Below are 27,983 nucleotides of genomic sequence, written 5' to 3' on the forward strand. Positions count from 1 at the left end.
TGTACAATTTCATAAGAAAACAAGAAAAATCAAATAAATCTTAGTTGTGCTTTCTTGTTGAAATTAAATACATAAATCAGCACAAACCCTCTCATTAATAATCAACTGAATTAAAAGTCAAAGTGCCGATTATCTAATACATGTAAAAAAAAACAAAAAATAACAAAACAACATCCACAAACATCCTCCAAGCATAATCATGAATCAACATCATGACACTTCGCCAAAAATTGACACGTTTTCGAGAAATTTTAATACCACATAATTTGAAAGATTTTAGAAATGTACCATGATGAATTGCAACCTGCACTGTCGTGTGGCTGGGTATTTTACACAAAACACCTTTAATGCCATCAAACCATCCAATAAGACACTGACATTGGACTCAAATTACTGATTGTCATCACTGTTTGTAGACTGGTGTCAAAAAATATCCCCAAAATAATCACCCATATATAATTCGCTCTAATCTTTGTAAATACTCTACGCACACTGCACTGCAAGTGTTCCTGTGGGACTTTACAGAATGACATCTGCAGAACATATAATTATAATTCAGTAATACAACATATGCTAATCTCTGACATCTCTGATTGAGCAATTAACATGGACTATATGGGGGGTGAATCTCACAAATTCTGTATTCTGTATTTCAATAAAAAAAAAAAATGAAAGAAAAAAATAGATTTGTGTATGTATTATATTAAATCTATTTTTTAATTTTTTAGTCTAACTTCTAATTTTTAGCATGCAGTTAAGCATGTTTTCAAAAGCAAAACATGAAGACATATTGCGGTACTACAATTTTGGGGGGAAATGTAAAATTATATATAATTTAGTTTATATATATAATAAAGTTTTCCTTTCATTTTTAGTATTCATTTGGGTTTTTATATATTTATATAAAATTTTATTTACATTCTGCTTTATATATATGAGGGGGGGGGGGTTAAAATAATATCATCTGGGGGGTGAAAATGTGCTTAAATCATTAAAAAAGAAATTACACAAATTATTTTCTTTTGAAAATTTGAAATTTGTCAGACATTTCTTTGTGAGATTCACCCATGGATCATTATAAAAAAAAAACAGGGTTGACATTGACTTCAGGGCACAGCCTAACACACAGACAGGAAAGAGTGTTTTGAATGGCTTCAGTAAAGTCACATTTTAGCGCTATGTTCACTCCATATGAATCTACTGAATGAATAGGGCATTAAATGTGGAGCATACACCCAACAAATCATGGATATTATATAATATCCACATAAAAGACAACAAGTGGAGAAAGGGACCTTAGCACTCAGACAGCAGCTTCCTTTTCCACCATTACAGTAAGCAGTACACATCATTGCATTCATAAATTATTCTTTATTGGGGGGAAAGGGAAGATCCCTCTCACTTGCAGATTTTTTTCATCTTCCTCCCAATCACACCCTCCTCCCGCTCTCTTGCAGAAAATTGGTATTCCGTTCGCACCTCAGTTCAACTCAGCTAAAATCGTTGAGACAAGGATGGAAGCGTACACACACTCACAAGTCTCGGGAGAGGCAGAGTTTCCCCCCATCATCTTCGCACTCCCCTGATAACAACATGCACACACATACATATTCTAAGAGACAAGTAAATTCTGACAATGTGACTTTTAGTGATGCTATTTGTTGACACAGATGCAATTGAGTGTATGATTTTGATCTAATTTAGCCCTCACTATCCCGGTTTTCAAATTGGATACGAGCGCTAGCAGGGAGGGCATGTGGTCACCATGGAAACTGGATATAGTCGTCTTCAGGACATTGTCTACATACCTGTGAATACATGCTGGACTATGTGTATGCATGTGGTTAGAGAATAGTGCGGATGGCAATGTTGGAGATAAGGATCTAATCTTTTAAGGATATTAAGTTTGTGCAGTGTGAAAGGATTGTATTAAATTTGGAGGTAAACATGGCCATGCATTATGTACTTATTACAGAGCTCGCTATCAAAAAGGATAAATATTTGGGATTAACTGGTAGTCTTCTTGGTCACGTTGTGTATGTTGAGCCTGAATAACAATTGAGGACACAAAAGGTCCCATAAAACCTTTTACTAAATCATATATTTTAAAATAAACATTCTCCCTGGCAATGCAAAAGTATGAGACCATCTCCCTCACTTCGTATGATCATCTAGAAAATACTTTAGAAATATATAATTTTTCTTATATTCAGAAATATTTGTGTTTGAGACAGCATCTACTGCTAAAAAAACTGGTAATTCTAACTGAAATGTTGAATTGTCCTGAAGTTTTTCAGTAGTTTATATCTTGGTCAGATTTAATTCTAGCCTTCCATCATTTACCAATATCTGGTAACAACAGGGCGAGGTATGTGTTGTCCATTAGTTCTCATTGTTGCTTCTGTTTTGGGTGCCAATATGCATGTGCTACGTAATTGTTTTTTGTGTGTTTGTTTTTTTAAATAATTTTAAAAAAAGCAGTCATAAACATGGGCTTTTTGAAAGACAATATTACACATGTAAGCACAGCAAGAAGCGTATCTCAAGTTATTTTCTTAAATAACAACACCTTTGTATTTTAAAGGGATAGTGAACCCAAAAAAGAAAAGTCTGTCATCATTTACTCACCCACTTAAACGTGTATGCATTTCTTTATTCTGCAGAACACTAAAGATGATATTTTGAAGAATATTTGGGACCCCACTGGCTGTATACAAAAAACAAAACAAAAAAACAAACAAACAAACAAAAAACCCTTCAAAATCCTTATTTGTGCTATACAGAAGAACTATAGCACACAGGAATGAAATGAGACAAAGTAAACAGTGACAGAACTTTTTTTTTTTTGGTGAGCTATCCTTTTAAAATCTACCAAACTAGAAACAAAACAAACAAAAAAAGTCCTAAAGATGACACACAAGTAAATGAGGGGAGGTAAATTTAAACAGATTTTGGTCTCTTCCCATGAAACAATTGATGGTTTATTCTTATACTGGTGAATATGTGACAAGAAATATGTGAGACTTCTACAGATAATCTTCATGTATATATAAAAATAAATTAATCAAGTAGAATCACACAATGTGGAGAGTGAGCTTGTGTGCAGGAATGTTAATTATTTTATACGTGCACATTATCATACCATCAGCCCTCCCTATTTCAAATACGCTTGCACACAAACACCCGTACTGTATGCAGACCCATAACTGCAGTTAAGTAAGGCCAGTTTATTAGGGGACAGGGGAAGGGTGCACTAGTAAACAGGGTATAACATGTTTCTAATGCTAATCTTTAAGGTGGGCTCTGGACAGTGACTAGCTGACGTGGGCAGTGACGGACTGTCCCCCTTGATTTACCATACACATCTGCGCTTAAATGTCTGGTAAGTGTTTAGCCTCAAGCTAATTAAGCTTAAGCATACATTCCATTCTTTTCACAAACAACTGTAAACCAGATACGCTCTGGTTTTATCTTACCCCTGCGATGCACCAATGCAGGCTTGTTTACAGAAGAGGAAAGAGAGCAAGAGGTGTAGGCAGTGGTACATCCTAAAGATCCTGTTCCTTAATGACATAACATGATGACCACTGTTTTCCAGTGAACTCTTCCGCATAAAGTCATCAGGGTAGGCCCCCTGGTCAGATGCCTGTAAAATGATTCTCCATTGTACATTAGTCTCTGCTTTCCCCAAAGTCCTTGACTGAACTTGGCCTTCTTTCCCTTCTTGGACTCCCTTTGGATTCCAACTCACGACCCTGAGGCCTCAGAGGCCCTTATCAAATGCGTTGGAATGTCCCCTGTCCCCTTTAGGCCTTCGTGAGTTCTCTGAAGCCACATGGTTCTCATGGCCAACACTCGGGCTACTTCCCAGTGGGAATAGGCAGTTCTGACCGAGCAGCCTTTGGGCAGCTTCCAAGTGGTTGGTGGCCCCCTGGTAACCACTGAGCCGAGGCTTGGAACTCAGGCCACCTAGCAGGCACTCTGATGGGCCACCTTCGCGCAAGTGCTCCTCGTCATCTGTGTCGGCATCAATGTACTTGCTGATGGACGCGTCGTGAAAAGTGAAGACTGCAGGGGTGAGTGCTTTTCTCTCGGGTGTCTTGGGTGGTGTCCTGCTGCTGGCTGTTGTGTAGACAGACACCTCGGGGCTTAGGATGGAGTAGTCAGAAAGAATTGAGCTGTCAGACAGAGGACCACCTGATGGACTGGCTTCCCCACAATTACGATGATTCACTCTAACCGTATGCATTTTCTGAGAGTTTCCGAGAAGTCCTTGTTGCCGCGAAACCTCGCTGTTGAAAGGTTTAGCACCAGAACATGGTGGTTTGAGCATAGTCTCATGCTCCAAGGTGGTCTGCAGACTCGGATTAGCACTGACCCGACCAGAGAGGCCAGAACCAGGGCTGTGGGAGAACCGAGAGCTCTCTGGGAGGGATAGACCTCCTGCCGGACTGTAGGGGAATCGTGGGTTCTCTTGGAACTCTGTTGCACAGCTGATATAACTGTCAATGCTTGACAGACTTTTCATGTCTACCACCCCTTCACGACCCCCAATCAGTGGGTCACCTCCTTGACCTGGCAAGGCTCCCAGCTCAATTTCATCCCTTCTATGGCCTGCTCGGGATGAACCTCTGTCTTTGGAGTTCAGGTTGGGCTGTGACTGAGTCTTTGCCATATGATTATACATCTCTTCTAGTTTCTGTGCATTAAGCCTCTGTGGACTAGAAGCTCTCGCCTTGCTAGGAGATCCTTGGTCTGGGTTGAAGGAACGATTAGAACTGCTCTCTGAAACTGCGCGCTTTGATGACCATTTCCATCGACTGGGTGAGAGATGGTTGTCCTGGGTTCTCTCACTCTTGTCCATGACCACCACATCCAGAAGCTCTGCACCACGGGAGAACGCCTCTCTAACATTCATGGACACTATGCTGCCATTGCGTTTGGCTCGCTCTAGAGCCTCCCGTCTCTTTATGGCCTTCTCTTGCCGTTTCTGCTCCTTGTAGAATTCAGAGAAGTTGTTGACAATGATGGGAATGGGTAGGGCAATAACTAACACTCCTGCTATGCAGCAGAGTCCACCAACGATCTTACCCAGAAGTGTCTTGGGGTAAATGTCCCCATATCCAACAGTGGTCATGGTAATAGTGGCCCACCAGAAGGAGGCAGGGATGCTCTTGAACTTAGTGTCATCCTCGTCCTTCTCAGCAAAGAAAACTAGACTCGAAAAAATCATGATTCCCATTGCTAAGAAGAGGATAAGCAGGCCCAGCTCATTGTAACTCCGTCGTAGCGTGAAGCCCAGTGACTGCAAACCAGTGGAGTGACGTGCCAACTTCAGGATGCGCAAAATCCGCATGATTCGAAAGATTTGCACCACCCGCCGCACATTCTGGAATTGCAGCACACTCTTGTTGGACTCGGTCAGGAATATGGTGACATAATACGGCAGGATGGCCAGCAAGTCGATGACATTAAGTGGACCTTTAAAAAATTTCCATTTGTTTGGTGAGGAAAGGAAGCGAAGAAGATATTCCATGGTGAACCAAGCGATGCACACCGCCTCCACATGGGCCAGCTGGGGATTATCAGTTGTCTGACCAAACTCGTCTGTGTCTTGCAGCTCTGGGAGGGTGTTAAGAGACAAAGCAATAGTGGAGAGCACGATGAATAGAATAGAAATGATTGCCAAGATCTGAAAGGCAAAAAAGCAAACAAAAAATCCACCATTAGAAAACAGGAAAAAACCTTCAATACTGAGGTTTGTGTTTCATGAGCTCTTACATATTGGTAAAGACACTGGATACACCAGTGTAGTGATGGCTTGACAGATCATTCATAGCATACTTTGTGAAATTTTTCTCTACTAACCCTAAGCGAAATCCAGCATTGGTGCTTAAACCAGGACAGCTGAATGAAATGTCTGATGAAATGCATGGTGGTACTGAATACAAAATTTCCACTAAGGGGTTTCTTCTTTAATTTTCACTATAGGTGCGTAGTCAGGAATATTTAAAGTGAGGCCAACCGAGAGTGAGCAAGGTCTAGGTAAATCATAGCGAGTGACTATATATATATATATATATATATATATATATATATATATATATGTGTGTGTGTTTGTGTGTGTGTTCACAGTGTGTGTGTGTTCCCTACTCACTGCTGTGTGCGTACACTTGGATGGGTTAAATGCAGAGCATCAATTCTGAGTATGGGTTACCATACTTGGCAAATGTCACGACTTTCACTTTCATGTCATGACTTTCAGATAAGATCTGCTGTCTAAATACAGAATAGTACTCTGTGGAACTTTCCAGAAAACAAAAAACAAAAAAAACACTAAAGCTAGAAAAGGATTTGTAAAGCTCTTAACCTCTGACAGAACAGAACATAAAGTCCGTTAAAACAAAATGGCAAAAACAGGGCACAATCCTAACACTACTAAGCCTATAAGAGGCTTTTGTACCAAATAACTCAATAAGATGGACAATTGTCAGAGAAATGAACAAGACCCGAACAGTGACAGAGTTGCGGAGCTCTTTTGGCTGAGTGGAAAGAAGGAGACCACTTCTGGTCAAAGCCTGGAGCAACTCAGTTCACTATAGGCAATGTGACAAAAACATTATATAGTAAGATTACAGGTGACTTCTGAAATTTTTTTGGGCTTAAACCAAAGCATGGTGGTGGCTTCACGATTCAGGATTCCTAAGCTGAATCAGTTTTGGTTATTACACTTAAAAGAAAGCAAAAGACATTTACACCAAAGTATGGATAAATATTGTCTCATACACTGTTTGGCAAGGAGAAAGTGGTCATCTATAGCCACGCTTTTGTTGTGATGCCAAGACATAACAGAATTATGAATCCCTTACTTGTTCCTCTATCTTCTATTTTAGCCTGCTAATCTCTCTTTGTCAGATGACTTGCCTTCATATGAATAGTATAGAAAATCATTTGTGACTCATTGCATTTGTAGGTGTTTCTCTGTGTGTATTAAAGTGTCTAAGAAGAGATGATACCCTGCAGTCACGTGAGTCATGAGGGTAAGTTGGAAACGGTAATAAGATTAAAAACAGCCCATAACCTATAAACAGCAAAGATTAGCCTTTTATTTATAAGCTTGCAAGAGCTTCAAAAGCATTATATACACACCGGTATCAGCAACCGCAATCTCTAAATCACACACAAGCTCCTATCCCCCTTCTGTTTTAACCTCACTGTCTGATAGCACCCAATAACATTGGCTGGATGTTTGTGATGTCATTAGTATACATTCTGTTGCTATAAAGTTTTTTATTAGTTCAAATTGGTTAGCAGTGCAGTTCTGGTCATTAAAACTCCTCTAAAAAAGACAAACAATTAAAGTAGGACAACATGCAAATTCCCATAAGAGAAATGACAAATGAGATGTCGGTTTTTATCCTACAGAGCAGTTATACTAAATCTTGTGAAAAAGACTTCAAAAGATTTCAAGATCTTGACACTGTCATATTTTTGCAGTCAAAAGTTGGATATTTGAGTATGTTTTGTTTCAAATGGAGACAAATTTATGACCTAAATTAAAGAAACATAACTGGCAAGCCCATTATGTCTCCTGAGCTATGAAAGAGCAACCTCTTAGCAACAACAATTTACTACAGCTCTGAGTGATTCTGAACCCTGACGCTAAGGAATCCTTTCTAGGTCATTTTCTTGGCCTTTTACACCAAACATGTGTGCACACATGCGTTACAAAGTATTCTTAATGTTAAAAAGTGAAAAGGGCAACTAAAAAAAAGACAGTCCACTACAGTGACAATGAATGTTAAATGAGGAATACATTTTAAAAGGGTTCAGCACAAATTCTCAGAGCGCAATCAGTTGAGCCATTGACCAAGTGATAATCTGTAAATAATGTCTGTACACACTCAAGCTGAGAAAGGCATAACAGGGTCAACTCCCTGAGTAGAGATGGCTAAGAATGCACAGGGAGAAATCCCGGCATCTTTGCATCATCGCAGGTGAGTGGTTTATTATCACATCCAGTGGGGTGCTCCTACGAGCAAATACAAATTATGTTCTCCTGAGACACACAACAAATATACTCATATGCATACAAACTGACACACACTCACACACACACACTAAGTGTGTGAAGGCTCCAAAAGATGCTGTGCATGCAATTTCACAGGAAAGAAGAATCACAAATGAGATTCTCATTAATATGTCTGTCTCCCTAAAAGCGTAATATATATATATATATATATATATATAATATATTATATATATATATATATATATCATTCATATACCATTTCATAATTCAATTCATAATATAATATAACTTCTGTTACTGTAAACTCCAGTACTCTGGTTACAATAAAAATTTTAGTTCGTCTTCACTTGTTAATTACCTATTTGACAATTGAGAGCCAATAATGATGAAAACTCAGTACTTGTTTAATTTTTTAGAGAGACAAAATTGCCTTGAGTGTTTTTCTAGACCATAGAAAAACACTAGTTTCTCGTTATATATTATTTATCACCATTTGTAAATATATGCCTGCATAACCCTCATTGTGCAGATGTTTCTGTGACTCTTTAGTGAAAACTCCTTTGACCTTGACCACTGACATTCAACTGCTGCTGCAGCATTGTCATGGCAACCTTCTTCAAGCTCGGTAGGAGGCAGTCACATGAAGAGGTTTGTTTGAAAAGTGTAGATATCTCTGTCCCTCTTATCATCAGCATCATCACCATCCTAGACTGGTTGCCTCATACAAACATACAGCTGCCAGTCCTGTACTAATCAATTCTGTAAGTTTACTTCATACTAGGTACATTCTTAAATCTTTATTTTAAGGTTACGGGTTTGCCTGAATGGTAGTTTTAACAATATGTGCTCTTTCTGTCTTTCTTTTTTAGCCTTATAGAGTAGAATACTAGAGCTAGAATGGGTAATGGTGTGGAACAGAATCGGAAAATGTCACAAGCCAGATTTGAACTTGTACTACTTAATGTGCTAGAGCATGTGCAATAAATGTTAGGCCATGGCTTCAATAACAGTTTATCCTATTGACGTCAATGGTTGATTTTGAGTGTATATGAACAACCCCCTTACCGTACTTGTGTGTAACTCACCCTGTACCGTTTCTGCTAAGGACATGAATTATACAACTTACTAAAGTAAGGTATGATATTACTTTTACAGGCCATCAGACTTTTGATTTCATCTAGCAGATGATAAATCGGGTAAAAATACCAATATTGAAAGAGGGACCAGAGCCTTTATCTAGAGACAAGGGGCTGTATTTAATTTTTGACTTATGATTTGAAAAAGTTCTAGATTGCATAAGTGCCAAAACCAACCAGCTACAAGGTGAACCACAACAATACAAACTTTTATTTGAAGCACAAAATTATTTAAAAATCTGACAAAGAGACAGAGGTACAATACTGTGAAGTGTGAAGTGAAGGAAAGAAATACAGTTCCATTACAGGACTTTTTAACTTCCAGAATGAAAATTTCCTGATAATTCACTCACCCCCATGTCATCCAAGATGTTCATGTCTTTCTTTCTTCAGTCGAAAAAAATTTAGGTTTCTGCGCAAAACATTCCAGGATTTTTTTCCATACAGTGGGCTTCAATGGCAGCCAACGGGTTGAAGGTCCAAATTGCAGTTTCAGTGCAGCTTCAAAGGGCTCTACACGAAAGGGTCTTATGTAACGAATCGATCGGTCATTTCCTATGAAAAAAAACTTTATATACCACAAATGCTCATCTTGCAATAGCTCTGCACATTGGAAAGGTAACGCATAATTAGTTCTTTGTCTGTGTACTTCAGTTCAGAAAGCAGTGGCGGACTGGGACAGTAAATCAGGCCGGGAATTTGACTCCACCCCAGGCCACCTCTGTTGGTGCAGTCACCACCACCCAATTCATGTGTCCACCAGACTGCTAAACTTGTAGACTAACCCTGTTAGTTGATGTAACAGGTAGACTACCATACATAATATGAATGGATAAATAAATAAACCCTCAAAAACTCCCTAGGAATCCACCATCTATATCATCTTTCCCTGAATCCCTCTCTCTCTCACTCTGCACATCTAGGTTTCTCTGCTATATGAAATAAGCACTTTCAATAATCTATATTAATTGTGCAGCCATCAATTGTATGTCCCCATGATCACAGTCCTACTACTGATGATCTTATAAATCATAAAAGCACAAATTGTTCTAAGAGTATAGCCAGCATGTTTAGTTTTGCTTATAGCTAAACTTTACGGAAGGTTTAACAGCAAGAGCACTTGGAGCACTAGTGCTACTGTTGCTTCCTTCATCACCTTCAAAATAAATAAATAAACATTGTAGACTAGACTACATATTGTAGGCTAGAAATGGAAAATCAAAATTTCTGGTCAAATTTGGCACTAAAAAAATACTGTGTCCCCATATGTAAAACCGTGTGCTAGTTTGTCATAAAGATGCTCGTTTAAAACTTCTATCATTATATATATATTTAAATTTTTTTTTTTTTTTTTTTAGAATAGTTTGTATCTATTGTAAGTCTCTTTGAATGAAAGCGTCCGTCTGCCAAATGATTACGTAAATATAAGGGGTGGAACAGTTCAACTTTTTCACGGTTAGGTTTGTTTCACAGTATGTGCTACAGTATGTTTATGGAAAAACGATACTTTCAAAAAATATATATTTTATCATATTATTAAGAATATTCTAACTACAAGCAACAGCACAAATAAATACAATAGAGTAAAGCTACAAATAAAATAAACTGACTTTCAGGTTTTTTAGGTAGGTATAGCATAGTTTTTAGGTACATAAATTGAATAAAGTAATCAAAATGTAAAACAGCATTGCATTTTGGACTACAAATTAAAAATAAATCTTTATTAAAGTTACAAAAGCTTTTCAATCAAGAGCAGTGAGTGATTTCTTTGTTGTTGCTGTTCGATTAATATAAAGACTGTCACTTTAAAAGAATGCACTGATCCAGTGTTCGTATTCGTACTGAACAAGAGTGAATGGTGTGGCCACGGGTTTTTTTTTTTTCATCGCTGTTGTTGTAATGTTTGGGAAGCCAGAATGTTCATCCATCAACAGAAACATATATTAACTGAACCCTGTTTGTTTTACGTGTTATTTATAATAAACCATATTACAGATGCTTTGTCAGATTTAAGTTGAACAGCGTTTCCAGCGCGTGCCGAACCGTGTGTGGAGAACCGAACAGTTCGATTTTTTCAGTGAACCGTGCCACCCCTAGTAAATATAATGTTAATTTAATGTTGACTGACCTGCTCCCTTACTGGTTAACATGGCTGGGATTTTGCATGAACTTAATGCGTCTGTGGCCAGGGCTTTTCTCTTTTTTATACGTTCCCGCTCTGCTCCTCCTTTGCTTTTACGCTCCGTTTTTTGCACGGTTTTCTAAAATGAAGCTGCCTCTGGATATAACCAATTAGGCAGTGCTTCGCTGATGTTGGGTCATGTGGTGGTGTCATTTTCACTCCGCGATCGCCTGATTCGTATATTCATAAATCCGTCAATTAATTCGCAGTTGCATCCCAGCCTATTGCACAAAATGTCCCGGTGCTCCCGATGGCCAGTCCGCCCCTGTCAGAAAGGTAGGGTAGGGTGAAAATCTCCATCTCATTTTCAACTCCAATTTCAAAATCGTCCAACATCGTTGCTTTACTTTTTTTGTAAAGGGCGTTTGACTTTCTTTGAAAGTTCACATTGTGAACAGTGGGTTGGTACTTCTACCTACGTCACACGCGTGATTATACATAATTGGTTTGATTTTTATGATAATTTTTAATTTTTAGAAAATGGCTAGTCTTTTAGTTAGACAAGACTCTTATTCCTCAGCTGGGATCATGTGGAGCCCTTTGAAGCTGCATTAAAACAGCCAAAAGTGGCCTTGGCTACTAAGTAGATAGGAAAGGATTCTAAGTTAGGATGTTTCTGTAATACAGCCCCAGAATCATAATGAGTAACCACTTGGAAACACCCTAGCTACTAGATAGCAATGCTTTTGCAACCACCTAGAACGACCTAGCATCATGGCTTTGCTTCTAGTTAGCTATATTCCTTCATTATAATGTATGTGAATGTGAGCAATCATTTAAAAAAATGCAACAAAGTGAGAATCTAGACAGACCCAGACTTGCTGTTGTTGTGGGTTGACGTAAGCGGGGAGAGATGAGCTTCTGATAGTGTTGCCGAACATGCCTTCACGTCCCTCTGAATGTGACACTGTCACCATGGTTACCAGAAGAGACCATGTCTTCTACATTTTCCACTAAACGATGGCATGACAGAGCACTCAAACGCATGCACACATTCTCATGAATATCAATGAAAAACAAGTTATTTCAAAGTACTGCCCTTGAAGAATTGTCCTCGTCTTCTGCTTGTCTCTTGGAACAGCTCTGACCTTAGCTGGAAGACAAGGTTCGGCTGTATCTGTGAAGCCCTTGAGATACATAAGCAACAGCTGTGTCCTTGTGCGCTCACACACACACATACACACACAGAGCTAGATGACCTGAGTGACTGGTCCTTGGCAGAGCCCTATTTTTTTCGTTCATTATTCATTTGTCTGCAATGAGAGGGAAAATCCAGTCGCCGAGTCTATATTTAAACCTGCCCAGCCCCTGACATAGTTATTAATAGCTCCAGTTGGGCAGCTTTGGGATCCTACAGGAGTGCTCTCTTAGAATACACACACACATACACACCTCAGAGGACGATCCAGCGGACAGCATGTGGCACTATTTCATGCTCCAATTTTTATGTTTTAATTGTTGCATTAAAGACAATTAGAAAAAGCAACATGATTTCAGCATTTTCTGTTGTAATTTCCACGATGGCAGGATATTTCCGTGTTCTGAGTGGTTTTCTATGTGTTGCTATGCAGTTTCTAGAATGCTCTGGTGGTTGCATGGTGGCTGTTTACTGACTTGCATGTCTCTGTGATGTTCAAATCGCTACATTTGACATTGGTTCCTTTTTCAATGGGAGGCTATGAGATATTTTTTTCTATTTTAACATACACAAGGTCAAAACGGTAAGTCTGATTGTAGGGCCCATTTTATTTCCCCCAAATTCCATTTAAATTTTTCTGGATTCCATTTTTTTTTTTTTTTTAGACTCTGTTTTAATGGTTATTATTATTTTTTTTTTTTATCAAAAAGCCTGTCTAGTTAATTGAAATCATGAACTTTTAATGGTTTAACAATTTTTTTTTTGTTCCTTAAAAATAATGTTTTTTTTAAATCATTCTGTCACAGTTTCTTCAAGTTACCAAACTTTTATTTTGACGGGTATTTTTTAGTTTAACAATACTGTTGTGTGTTTACATTTTTCTGTTAATTATATTTTGGTAAATAATTTTCCTGGTAAATATTAATTAAAAAAAATCTTTTTCTGTTAATTATATTTTGGTAAATAATTTTCCTGGTAAATATTCCTTAAAAATAATGTTTTAATAATAATTTTATCAAGTACTATCAATACTATCATTCTGTCACAGTTTCTTCAAGTTAAACCAAACTTTTATTTTGACGGATTGTTTTGAAGACCTTTAAGTTTCTCTGTTTAAATTATATGATGACAATTTTTCTCAAAAGAAATGGTAAAATGCTAATGCAGTGTTATTAGTTTTGTAATTAACTATAATTTAATTTTAAATTACATTCATGTACTCATACACCACGAGCGTCACGTGCACTTCATAATGTGTGTAGTACATGAAACCAACCACATGCCTGCGCCATTTATTCACACAGAGATACGCAGAACAAGCAGAATTCGTAAATAGTATTTTATGGCTTAATATGCAATATTTTAAGTATCAGCTAGATTTTTTGAAGAATGTTGCTAACCAAACCGTTTCATTTCCCACTGTTGCATTTAATTTCCCACAGTATAGCTGTCAACATGATTCAGAATATCTTCTTTTGTATTCCACAGGAAGGTTAGAAAGGTGAGTAAATGATGACAGAATTGACATTTTCCCTTTAACAGTTAGGTCCCTGACCATATCATTTTGCCCATTATATCTCACCTCTAATTTGCATGAAATTCAAGAACATCAAATTATGAGAAATCAGACATGTCTGTCACAAACATGCATTTACGCATCAGTGACACTTAATTGTCACTCTGCGACACACCCGACCACACAAACTTGTTCATATATTTCACACAAGATTTGGAAAGAAAGAAACACAAACCCAAAAACAGCGGTACACAAAGTAAACACACGCACAGGCACACATACACACACCGCTGCTTATCCTGGCAGAGACAGCTGTGCGTTCAAGCGTCGCACAAGACACAGTTGCTATGGTGACAATGACGACACGCTTTTTAACATTGCAGGGATGGGAGAGAGAAAAGAATGCATGTGTGTGTGTGTGTGTCAGTGGAAAAGCAGACAGTGGCGAAGGCATGTACGAAAACAAAAACGCAACAAGCTAAAGATGAAAAGTTCAGGTGGAGAGATCAGCAACGCATCCTAATTTAAAAAGACTAAACTCTTGACAATATGTGCAGTTGGCACGTACCCACCCAAAAGTCAGCTAGCAGCACAACAAATCATGTAATTTGACTCTTGACCTGAATGTTTAAAGTTTAAAGGCAGTGACACTGTGCAACAAAGAGATAGTGTTCGGGATTACACTTAGGTCAAGGGAAAAGGTAATTAAGGGAGGTGTACCACAGCATTCACATTACTTTTTAATGTATCTCCGAGATTAGTCTCAGTAATTTTCCACATGGAACCTACATTAGCGGTTACACAAGCATAACTAAGGCTTATTTACAGGAAACTCTGATATTTGCTGACTTAGTATATAATTTACAGGATACTAAATGTAGTCACATTATTTCATAGCTTTAGTATTTAGTGCAATAAAATGTAAATCAATATAATATCTATTTATTATCAGATTATCATTTATTTATTTTAATGTTATGTTGCGTTCCTCCTTTAAAAGATAATGGTTGGATCTTTTGATATTATGTAATACTACTGATTTATTTATTTTTTTAGAAAGTTCAGTAGTAATATTTTCTATTGCTATTTTCATATGCACTTCTATTCCAGAGTTTTGGGTCAGTAAGTTATTTTTTATGTTTTTATAAATGCATTTATTTTATCAAAATAAAGTACACACAGCTATATTCTGAAATATGACCGTTTAAAAGAGCTTTTCTATTTTACGATATTTTAAAATAATTATTACTAATAATAGTAATATATTCCTGTGATGGCAAAGCTGAATATTCAGCAGTTACGACTACAGTCTCCAGGCTCCAGATTTGGTGCTTAAATAATATTATTATAATTATTATTAAAACAGTTTTGCTGGTTAATATTTTTGTGGAAACTATGATAATTTTTGAGGAAGATAATTTGCTGAATAAAAAATTCAAAAGTACAGCATGTAAAGTAACCACTAAGTATTTACTGTCACTTTTGATTCATGTAATGCATCCTTTTTGAATAAGAGTATTAATTTTAAAAAAATCTTACTGTCCATAAAATTTTGAACTGTGCCACAAGTGGCACTCATTCTTGAGAAAGGCATGTACAATTTCCAGCAGCTGTAAAATATGAAGACCTTCTTTCATAAGCAAGACTTAGTGGATCATTCTCTCTTGCTCGCTCTTGCATCTGCCTTAGAATCACATACTGGTTTTGATAAACCTTTCCCATCCTTGAGTGCCATTTATTTTGTACCCCTGGCCTTTGCTTCCCTGTCAAATCCATTCCAGCGGCAATCCAATCTCTGACACCCAGAGAAGGGTCTGCACTAAAGATGCCCTCCGTGCTTCAGTAGGCCTTGTGTAGTGTGTTTTACGGTCGTTTCTATTGATTGCACTGACTATAACGTAGCACTGTGAGAGCTACCTGTCACTATAAACATGACAAGCCAAGTGGCAGGGACAGAAAAAAAAAAAAAAAAACAAAAGAAACTGTTGAACCCCAGTCGCTTTCTATTTGCCATCCCTCTGATTTATTAGCCTGCTGCTCATTCGAATGGAATTTCTGTGCAAGAGGGAAAGAAATTGATGGGTTTTCTTAAACAGTAGAGACTAAAGAGTTCATAATATATTCCAATTAGGAAAATCAATGAATCATAAATAATATTGAATATATTACTGTGCCAGTTGAGTAAAACACTAAATACACTTCACAAAAAAGGACTTAAAAATCAGAATATTGATTATTTCCATATCCATAAAGTTAAATGTGCATATGTTTATATTGCATTATTATTATTATGTTAAATAATGAATTGCATGGTAAATTTACAGTCCTAATCTCATTTGTTTCTCCAATTATGAGACTTTTTAAAGTATATAACTGATCTCAGTAATGTATATGTGCTCAGAATAGCTAAGATACCAAATTTTTCAATCAAAAGACACATATTTCAATACAAACTCATTTTTTCATTGGATTCTTTCAAGAGCAAATTACCCCCCACATATGTACAGCTTCCTCAGTTTATCACACACTCGCAGTCTGTTCCTGTTTCAGTCAAGCTCATGTCTCGATGGAGTATTAATGGCCTGGGAAAGACTTCAATAGAATGAGACACCATGCTCCTCTGTGATACGCTGACTGAAACCATCTTTGATTATCTCTCCCTAGATTAGCCTTCTCTTGTATGCCGGAACTTTCTCGATGTTTCATAATCACTTACATACAAGATGTGTCTGCTAATATACCCAGCTCACATTAAATAAAGAGCACTGAGCCTTTTAAAGCCTTTTAATTTTATTGTAGGTCTGCTATTACTTATTGCTCTTGACAGTAATATAGTTTTTTTGAGGGCACAAAAAATTACTCATCAAATCATGTTAATTAAAAGCTGTGCGTCTGTATCGGATTTGCTGGTTCTGTTTATTTTCATAGGTGATTTACACATTATGAAAGAAGCTCTATTATGCAAGTGCTCACATTTCTGGAGGTGGCAGATAGTTCTTGTAAGGCAATTAAAGGCGTATGTTGTAGGCGTTTTATTTAGAATACCACGCATAAATTGTCTCTTCTACCTGACAGTTATCACTCGAATGAGTGTTTTGAGAAATCAGACCTGTCTTTGTGACTCTGTAAACAGCAATACATAGTCAGGGTGGAGGCCTGTGTTTTTTTAGCCAAAAATACAAAACCCCCCTCTGCCTGTCACTTTGAGCTTTTGGGGTTGCTTGCATCAGCTGACACGTCTCTGGAGCAAGGGTTTTCAGGAGTGTGGATGAAGTTAGCCAGAAAAAATCTCTTGTAGAACCTTTTTTGAAAAATTTATAGAGTGCCATGTGTTTGTTTGCAACGATTCAGCTGTCAGCAGTTTAATACATGCACTGGGAAGCGCAGCAGTGTTGCTGTGAAAAAGATATGTGTAAAGTTAGACTAGAGTGTTAAATGTTAGCTGATGCATCATGCGAACTAACAAACAAATGACTGACACAGTAGTCCATATGTTCACATTTGGTACTAACTCAACGTGCTACTCAGTTCTCATTGAGTATCACTATGAGGAAAAAAGCCAGCAGTATTGAAAACACCAGGTCTCACCAGGTTGTGTTGTCCTTGGCCATTGCAGATGCTAAAAAAGAAATCGTGAGCCCAGCCCAGTCGACAGAGATAGCACAGTATTGAGACAGTATAGTATTGACATATTGTCTCTAGGGACACTCAGTACAGGGCAACAAGGGCCGATTGTGAACATGAACCTCTGCCGACTCAGTCTTTCTTAATTTGTTACGTGTTGGTTTAACAATGCTACTGTATATAGCACAGTATCAATACCCTGTACATGTGTATGTTGTGAAAATGTTTTTTTTTTTTTTTTTTTTATTGTAGTGATCACATGTGTAGCAATCAATACTTTATAGGAAAAAAGTAATAGTAATGGTATATTTTTACAAAAATAAATGAGTGAAAAAGCCAGAATGTACTCTGTTATCTATTCGGTTGAAAACTCTTTGAATTTCAAAATTACTATGACCCAGTATATGAAATTCAGAAAGCTGAATGAATGCATGCTTTAGGGTGTATAGGATGAAACTATAGGATGAACTGCGGAAGAATTAATAGACATTGTATTGATCTAAGTCATCTTCCAGATGTAAGCACTTACAAGGTTAGTGACAATGTAGAAGGGGTCAGTGCCTATATGTATAAAGTATTAATCATTAGGAGATGGGAACAGGTGCATTAATATGATTCATTACAGTACCTAAGGATCAAGACTGCAACAGGAAATGAGTCATGAATAATCTACCAAGAAAATTATACACTTATATTTTTCCAAAATTCCATTAGAACTAATGGAAACACTAGAGAGAAAGGAACATGTGACGGTGGTTTTTCATACATAATATGGTATTTCTGAGTCTGCTAAGCATGCTGGTCAAACTTGCAAGTTTCAATAAGGAAATCAATGTAAGCTTCATTATGCACTCACTGCACACTACATACTCTTACTTCAACACAGAGACACAAGCCATTGCCCTGGAAACCGATGGAGTTTGCCATGGCAACAGAGGCTCTGCTGCCAATTGTGTAGGTGAATGGGAATGCTGTGATTAGGGAAGGATTAACACTGACTGTATGTAGACCTTTTTAGGGTTAAACAATTTATGGAAAAATGCATCTTTTTAAATAGCTATTTTGCAACTTTTTCATATGGTTCAAAGCACCCACAGTGTATAGGGAAGTAACTAGAAAGCTTTGATTGTGCTATCTAAAGTCATGCCTAATAAGGCTACCAAACACATTATGATTGTAAAGAAACAGAATTCACAGTTCTGCGCTGTTCAAACTGCCAGGCTTAATGCCAGTGCCTTTAGTTAAAGGAATATTTACAAACCTGTATGGCTTTTTTCTTCTATGGAGAAATTCTAAAGACATTGTTCTTTTCCATGCAATAACAATGAATGAATAAAATGTCAGTATTTACTGATAATCTTCCTGCATGGAAAAGACAGACAATCACATTTTTCAGAATTTCTCTATTTTTATTTCACAGATAAAATAGCCTCAGACAGGTTTTGAATGACATGAGAGTGAGTATATGATGGCAAAAAAAAAAAAAAAAATGTGTATGAACTTTCTTTAACTGTAGCACGAACCTGTTCTTTAATGTCAACGCCAGACACGCTGCTCCAGAAAAGTCGCTTCTGTTCATGGCGAGACACTGACATGAGACTTGTATTTCTGACTTGCGGCATGTTTTCGGTAGCTGTGAACATGAGCGAAAAGAGCGAGACATAGCCGAGCTTGAAAGCGGCCTTCTGATTTATTTTGCACAGATAAGCTATTGGTGGATGATAGTACATTTCTCTAGAGCTCTGCAGTCCCATCTCATTTCAACAACTTACATTGATGGGTCTGAAAAAATAATTACACTTCTTTATTCATTAGATTCCAAGACTGCCTAGCCTCCTAAATGCTACAAATCACCTCCTAATGAGGTTTAATTAAATAATGATTAATTATATATGCAGAAATATGGGCTGTTATTAATAAGATGGGGCCCAAGCTTCAAAGAATGTCATCTACTTAAAAAAGAAAACACCACATTTTTACTCTCAATGCTCGGTAATGCATAAATTGAATTGGCACCAGTTTAATGTGTTATTCTTTAGGAGATCACGCCACATTATATCTTCCCCAGAAGTGTCCAGTTCAACAACGAAGGACACTTTACTGACCCACTTTCATAAATAAGGTGAATGAGATGCGACAGAAAGGCAATTAGGCCTGATTGCACAATAACAAGCCACATGGCTTCTAGCGTTTAGATACAAAGCTCACCAAGCATTAGATGATTCATATCACACTGTTATGATTCATGAGTGTGTGATTCACAAGAAAAAGTTCACATCATAACTTCTGTGTCACAGGTAATTAGGTTATTGTAACCGCAGCAAACCACAGGTTAAGACCCGTGTACCACGATGTGCTTCGTGAAGCCGCTGCCGAGGGCTGAGCAAAAACTGCAGGACACCTTCTAATAATACAAGAGTGTTCAAGTTACATGTCAAAATAATTAACTGTAGTAACAATAACAATGTATAATTACAGGCAGTTTTGCAAAACAATTTCATATTATGCACGTTTTTCATAACTCGTACTCTGAGCTTACAACATGTCATAGACACTAATGTAAAATGAGATGCTGTTAGTACTGAGCCCATTTTTCCAGATGTGACAAACATATTTAAATTCTTTATTTCTTTGAATTGGCCACATTCTCTGGCATTAAAATGATAGGAAAAGGAATTTATTGAATTTCAGTTTAAAGAATTTCAGCAAATTCTGGGAAATTGTGTCCATCCTGGTCCAAAAAAGTTTTAAACAGTATAAAATATACAAACCTATCAACAATATCACTGAGAAGACCAAACTGAGAGTAAAACCATTTCTTATTTTGTATTTTGGTAAACTACTGTCTTAAAAATGACACTTGGATCAATATTGCCAAGATGGGTTGACTTGCTAAAATCCAGGAAAGAATTACAAAAAGATTCTAAAACATCTCAGAAAATAAACCTTTTGGCTTTTCAAGTCTTTGATATGATCAGTGTTCCTAATACTTCAGAAATCAGAAAGTAGCATAGCTGTTTATTTTTTTTAAATTCAGTTTTATTCCTGAGCCAAAGTGTCAGTATTGGGTCATGAAGAAAAAAAAAGGAATCCAGTACACAACAACAGATTCAGAATGGCTGACGAAGTACCAAAATTAATGTTTTAAAATGCCACCATCAAGGTCTGTAAAACCTAAACATTTGTGTACAATCTTGTCATTATATTAAAAATTATGTACACTTAATTAAGGGGTAGTCCACCCAAAAATAAATTCTGCCATTATTTCTTCACCCTACGTTGTTCCAAACATATATGGATTCAAAATATCTTCTTTCATGTTCCACAGAAGCAAGAAATGTATACAGGTTTGCAAAGACAATGTTTGCAGGTTACTCTTTCTGGAACTTACGTCATTGTGCCAGTAGATGGCGACAAATGAGTGTTTTTATGAGTGAACTATTGACTCGTTGATTCAATTGATTCTTTCAAAAAACGGTGATTCATTCAGTAATGAACCAGTACTGATGTATTATATCGATCGCTTTACAACGGATGTGCTTCGGCTTCATTTGGAACTATTTTTGTTGGACCAGCAAAGTTACTGGTAATATTGTGACTATGAGTTAACTTTCGTTAACTTTCAAAAAAAAAAAAAAAAACAAACAAAAAAAAACTTTTAACTTTTATAGAAGAAGTGTTGCTTGTTGTTCAAAAAGTGTTCTCTAACTAGTATCATATTTCATTTAATAAAGATCATTTTAAGCAGAGCTAATATTTTTAAATCCAAAAATAGTATTTCAATACATAGGCCTACATGATGCTTTATTTGTAGTTAAATGTGAATTTGAAATATGTAATATTTACAATGTGTTGTTCTTCTTACCATTTATCACTTTCAGCTGTGTACAAATAGTGTTACATTGTACCTGCTATAGTTATGATTTTGATACCATCTATTATTAAATAAACCACTTACACATTAACAATGGAGTGTAATAAATTACATTTTGCCATTATTTGACTACAGGATTAATGGACAGGGTGGAGCTTTAGAAATATTAGCAGCAATTTCAAATTCATTTCACCTCATCCAGTCCTATTAATTCATACAGTGCGATATAAATTTCACTTTTATCATCTGAACTGGCTAAACTGCACAGGAAATTGATCCTAGCCTTGGTCACAAAAGCAGAGTCTTTCCGTAGTTTTCTATTTTTGGGTTAGCCATCCTGACATTAGACACCTTTACAGGCACTAGTCAGATATCCTCATAAATGTTGCATTGATAGAATGGATGGCTTATTATCTGTATCTCTCATAAGAATTAATGTCCCTTGAACATAATAGTAATAAAATTGCAGTAGCTTTAACTAGAACAGGAAAAAGGTTGTCTTTCTCACAATAAACAGGGTCACCTTCAGCCATTTTTGACGTGCCATATGGTGTTTTAATTTTTTAATAAATCAAAGTCATGATAATAATCTCATGACATGATTATATTTTATCTAGATCTGTGAAAATGTCTCGTATCAGCTATCAAGCATAACGGAAGGCTTTGCAATCCAGAAGGTAACTGCCATTATCTCAGTGCTGCAAGGGCTTCTGGAAGGACATTGGCTGTAAATAACCACATCCAGTAAGTGATTACTTCCCTTTATACCAAATGGAGATAGTAAATAAGACCGATGTTTTGTGACATCTCAGAGAAACAGGAAATGTCCACATCCTCAGGCACAGGCCTTCAATATATGTGATGGGCTAAATCATAAATGAGATTCTTTGAAAAGAACATTTGCTAATTACTCCGTCATGACCTGTTCGTGCTTATAGCCTGAACTCACAGCATCATTAATCTTAGATGATTTGTCATTCCTTACATCTGGAAATTATTCTAATACCAACAGTCAGTCTGTCTCCTCCAGGTGCAATATTTAAAGCAATATACTTTATGCTGTTAGATTCTAAGATTTCGGTTAAAATGCTTATGATTTTATAAGGGAAATATAATATATGTCAGATTTCACCGCATGGCCTTACTATAGAATAAGATTGTGTCAGACTGCCATCATATCATACCATTATATCATATAATTTCATCTTTCATCTTTTTTGAATATTTTATGTTATCTACACATATACTCAAATTTGAAGGCCTGTGCTTAAAGTGCATAGATTATAGATGCATAACCTAGATTTACAGTGTAGTTTGTCAATACTGGTTACAAATGGCAGTGAATCAAGGTAGGGCCTATTACGTGATAAACTGCATGTACAGTTTAATTAAAAACAACATTTACTACCTCAGCATTCATGCCTCAACTGAAGTGTCAGAGCTTTGACCATGAGGCTTCAATACAAGGTCCTTAACTTAAAGCAAATGTCACCTTCTATCTTGTAAACACTAATTACTACACTACTAGTATCCACTAAATAGCATGGTAATGCAGGACTAGTGAATGCCAAAAAGGTGAAGTCTAGCTATGAAATATGACCAGGCGGTAATTTGCAATGATATGACGGCCGCCTGACATAATCTTATTGTGCGGTAGGGCCATGCAACAAAATCTGATTTGAGACAGATGTAGACAGAGCCCGTTCCAGTGAGAATAGGGAGAGAAAGGAGGGGCTGAAAACAGAATGGGACACAGAGTTTCATGGAGGATAATTAATGTGACATTTCCCTGACATTTAGCCAGAGGTGCAGTGAATGAGCCTCAAGATAGAGGGAGGGAGAGATGGAAGAGGAAAAAGCCAAAAAGAAGCCTGACTCTTCTCTACGGTTCTTATTTGAATACAAGTAGGATATGCATGTGTACCAAAACAATGGTCCACTTCGGCCACTCAAACGCCCTCTAACACTAACTTTGTCCTTTAGTGACTTATAGTCCTTCCTTTTAAAGTGATAGAATCATCTCTCTGTTGCCTGGTAACAGGAAGGACAATCTTACACCGAACTGTCCCTCCCAATCCCATGTGACTATATATCAGCACAGGTACACAATTATGGAATTAGAGCAAGTAAAATAGACAACCACAGGAGAGGGAAAACAGAAGTTTGCAGATAGGCATTGCATCTCTAACAATACGGTTCTACCAAGATTCTGTTCCTATTGATCTGAGATCAAAGATATCAAGCAAAAACCATTTTAGACACACATAAGTGTCAGACCTGCAACTGTGATCGATGAACGTTTAAATGAAAATACTACGTTTGAAATTATGTGAGAAGCTCGAGAGTGCCACTCTGTTGTGATTGATTACACGGCTGCCGCAATTTGGTTAGAGTCCAGAGGCTTGAACTGCACTTTTTACATTGCCCTTTTAAGCTAATTGAGTGTTGAAATATGTTTATCTGGAGGTTGTGTTTTTTTTTCTTTGGCTGATGAAGATGTTTGACACACAATGTTGAATGCTGGATGGCTATTGTTTATGATACATGTGTGATTACACTGCCCTGCATCATATTCGCTGTATTAAATCCAAAATGTTTACTACTCATTTTGGGGTGCTGATTTGAAAAATACTTTCGTAGCATTTTTGCTTTCCACAACCTTTTGTAAGATGAAGAAGTCGTATTATCTCTTAATCACCAGAACTATGATTCCTATGATTCTCAGAACCAGGTTACATCTATTTGTTCAATTCTCAGCCTATTTTCACATGAATGATTCGGAAAACATTTATGCCTAATCTTGATTTTAATGTTAGAATTATAGCTAATGACTGTTACCCAGATGTTTTTGGTTACATCTGTGGGTGTTTTACTCCTTCCAAATGGTGAGTGAACTTGAGTTTCTGTACAATTCTTTGACATTTAAAGAAGTATTTTAACTTTTTTTCCATTCGTTTGCAGATTGTAATTTCAATTATACCTTCTGAATACTAGTATTGTCATTAAAAAAACTTTTGACATTGGACTGTATTTATTTTTCTAAGGGCATTAAAGCTGATTATATACAGTATCATTCTTATTTTGTGAAAAAATATACAGTTTTATGACATTTTAATTCATCATCATCAAATTAGTCCTTTTTTGCAAATCAGCAGACTTTTTTCAAGATGCAGGGCTGTGCAATTTATAATAAATTAAGAAGGAGTCTCATTTTCTCTCTGAACTAATGCATAATATTGTGGAAATTGGTCTTCTGTAAACTTGTGTTTATGTCTAAATCTCGGCCTATTTATCAGTCTAATAAGATGCTGTCAGTGTATGTAGTGATGTATACCTTGGCTGCTACAGACGAGCCTGGTTTCTCTAGTAGGTCCCACAGTTTCTTCCTTTTCTCTGAACAACACGTATTATCGAATTCTTCGCCATCCCGGTCCTTCATAGTATCAGCTTCCCGTTTGAGCTCCTCGTTCATCTGCTCTTTCTTTTGATGGTACCGCGCCTGGCAACACGACTCCAGGTAGATCTCATCCACCCCCCAGTAGTCCAGCTCCTGGCTGAAGGACAGGGCGCACATTTCCTCCATCATGTGCAACTTCCCAGTGCGGTAGAAGTTCAGTATAGACGTGAACGCCCCGGGGTGCCGGTCAAAAAAGTACTCGTTGTCCTCTAGGTTGTAGTCGTCGCATATGTCCATGAGTGATTCGTGGGTTTTGCAGTCTCGTAACTTGCCCAGTCGCGTGCGCGGCAGTCGGTCCAGGGTTCTCCACAGGACCTCGTGCGGCAGACCCCCTACGTTCAGTTTGACACGCCGGTAGCACGACATACTCCGGATTATATCCACAGGATCCGGGGGCAGAGAGGCTGTCGAGCGAGAGCCGACTTTACTCATTCCTGCGGAGGGTTTATCCATTTTGTTTTATTGTGCAGACTACCCTATGAATTTGGCGGTGTAACCAGTGGTTCTCCGAGCTGTTTCATTTTATTTGAGCTGCTGAAGAGGAAAGGAGAAACAATCAATTAGCTGCATGTTTTATGATGTTCAAGTGCTCTGCTAAGTTTTATCCCTGCAAAACAAATAAATTCTTAAACCAGTCACTTACTAACAGAAGCATATTTTATTAAAAGTATGTCATCACTCAAAGGCATTTTATATTTTTAACGGTTCAGTTGAAAAAAAGTGAATTGCATGACTTTGCAGTGACAATTTGTGATTTGCATGATAATTCTGAACGTGCATCTACAGGCCCGTGCCGACTTTACACCGTACTAAACATCGAATCTACAGCGCGGCCAGTGTTGTTCGGTTCCCGAACGAATGACTCTTACGAGCCGGTTCTTTATAGTGAATCAAAAACATGTAGAACCCTACTGATCTATAATAGAGATCAGTGGTAGAACCACAAGTGTAATCGGATTCCCGAACTAATGACTTTCATGAGCCGGTTATTTTCAGCGAATCATATTAAAAAGCACGACTTAAATAGTTCGAATCTTAAACAAATGACTCTATAGCTGGTTCTTTTAAGTGATTCAGTAACGTAGCGCAACCAATGTTGTCTGAGCCGGCCGGTTCTTTTTAGTGAATCCAAAACATACAGCCCGTTACACACTTTTTAAAAGAACTGACATATGAAATAAATGTGTTATATTTGTCCTGTTGGCATCTGAAATGATCTCATTAGGCTTATTTGACTACAGACTGTTAAGGGCATATTATATTTTTACATTTGAAGTACTAAATGAAACGTTAAGGAAACCGAATCGTTTAGAAGAATCACAAATAATTCAATCCATTACAAATCGCTAAGTCGCTGTCCACTAGCGTAGTGCTGAATCGCCTGCTGCTGTCCTGACGAGCATTTTTTAAACGCCTGTCGGTCTCTATAAACTCCCAAAAGATAACAAAAACATTTGAATCCAAATATTTTGGAACGCACGCAATACACATGTAATCCACTAAAAGGAACATGCTGTCTAATCATCAACATTCAGCAGGCTACCTCTACCGTTTGAGAACTCACAATGTCCCTGTTGTTGTACAGTAGATTAAAAGACTCCGACTACTCAGTAAAAGACTAAAATCTTATATTGAATTTCCATACCTTGCAACTAAAGAGTTAAGTGTAACGTCGGCTGGAGCCCGACCATACAGCTGCAGCAACAACATGCAAAAACAGGAGGAAAACATGATGACATGATAGACATTTTGGTTTAGCCACTGCGAAGCTAATTAAAATGGATTTTTATGAACATCGCACGTCTTTTCTTGGATAAAATGTTATTAAACGCATCAGGCGGTCATCGCTGACATCAATGTATCAATGCAGCATGATGTGATTTAATTGATCATCTTGTACACTTGAAGGAAAAAGTGACGTTAAATAAGCAAAGCGGATAATATAATACAGGACATATTCAAAACATGAAAGAGCTATTATAAAGACATTAAATATAATTTAAACGCTGTAGGAGTGGCATTCACCAGTATTGATCCTGCATCATGCATGGAAAAAATGCATCTTCAGACGTATTAACCCCACAAAACAACATATCAACCTCAATGCAACTGTAGTTATTTGTATGGCATGTGTAAATGCAATTAAATATTATTTAGAAAAAAGCTTGTAGCTTATCTGCACACCATGTCACACTTTTCCCATTAGGTTTTCGGCATAAATTTCCAATACGATCAATAATACCATAGGTAAGCATACGGTAAAATATTTTTGAGAACTAGTTAGACTGATAAAGCTACAAAAAACGCCCACCTTAATTTGAGAAGACTCATTGCTGACAGCGGTGTGAAATTAAGCATTTAAATAAGGGAAAACGCAGGAATGTCACCGTTTAAATAAAGCCAGTAGACAGCAGCTCGTTCTTCTTCTCCAGACATACACATAGCGCTCCGCTTTTTGTTTATGGAAAAAGATCAACAAGTCTTGGGCTGAATCCACACTGTTTTCGTTCACTGATGTCTAACGTCTCTTGCGTGAAGGCGACAGCTGCTTGCCTTGCAGATGGCTGGCTCTCCGTAGTCTCACCGCCCAATGGCAGAGAGACGGCTTATTTAACCCTTGCCACCCAGCACCAAGAGGCTCTTGGAGCAGCTCCTTCTGTGTCGTTACGAGTAACCTGTGTAAAAATGGCGCCTGAAGAGAGGGTAATACGGAAAATAGTCCCTTATTTCATATGCGTTAGGAAACGCATCTGCTTTTTGAAGCAGTGCTCAAAGCAGCCTCTGAGTCAGTTCAGCCATAGCTGCAGTTTCTTGAATATATGAGTTTCATTTAATATTTTACTATGGTGAAGCACAGCAGCTGTATACTGAGATGCTCACATTCTTTGGTCTCCACTCATCACATTTCAGAGCCCTTATATTTAATTACAGCAAACAGACTAGATTATCTATCCTAATTATTTTAAGGGTAAATTTGAACCTTTCTGATCTGTTGAGACTGACTTTTATGTCTTGTAAATTATA

General features: G+C 37.3%; 1 protein-coding gene across 6 annotated transcripts; it reads right to left on the reverse strand.

The window, feature by feature from the left end:
- Positions 1-979: 979 nt before the first annotated feature.
- On the reverse strand, positions 980-27,971 carry LOC122137706 (potassium voltage-gated channel subfamily B member 1-like). 6 transcript variants are annotated; one of them, XM_042726412.1, is made up of 3 exons: positions 27,347-27,971; positions 24,837-25,490; positions 980-5,692 (listed from the first exon to the last, which is right to left on the reverse strand). In XM_042726412.1, the coding sequence occupies exons 2-3, from the start codon at positions 25,410-25,412 to the stop codon at positions 3,764-3,766; spliced, it is 2,505 nt and encodes an 834-aa protein (XP_042582346.1). In that variant the 5' UTR covers positions 25,413-25,490; positions 27,347-27,971; the 3' UTR covers positions 980-3,763. The 6 variants fall into 6 exon arrangements, with proteins under 6 accessions (XP_042582346.1, XP_042582343.1, XP_042582344.1 ...); XM_042726409.1 differs by having other exon boundaries at positions 24,837-25,493; XM_042726410.1 differs by having other exon boundaries at positions 27,271-27,971.
- Positions 27,972-27,983: the final 12 nt, after the last annotated feature.

The sequence above is a fragment of the Cyprinus carpio genome, chromosome B6, assembly GCF_018340385.1.
Source record: "Cyprinus carpio isolate SPL01 chromosome B6, ASM1834038v1, whole genome shotgun sequence".
NCBI lineage: Eukaryota > Metazoa > Chordata > Actinopteri > Cypriniformes > Cyprinidae > Cyprinus > Cyprinus carpio.

Excerpts from the sequence above, each read along its gene's own strand:
- LOC122137706 (XM_042726412.1), bottom strand. The coding sequence starts at position 25,412 with ATGGATAAACCCTCCGCAGGAATGAGTAAAGTCGGCTCTCGCTCGACA. Across the intron at positions 5,693-24,836 it reads GCTCGTCTGTAGCAGCCAAG|ATCTTGGCAATCATTTCTAT; the intron begins GTATACATCACT and ends TTTGCCTTTCAG.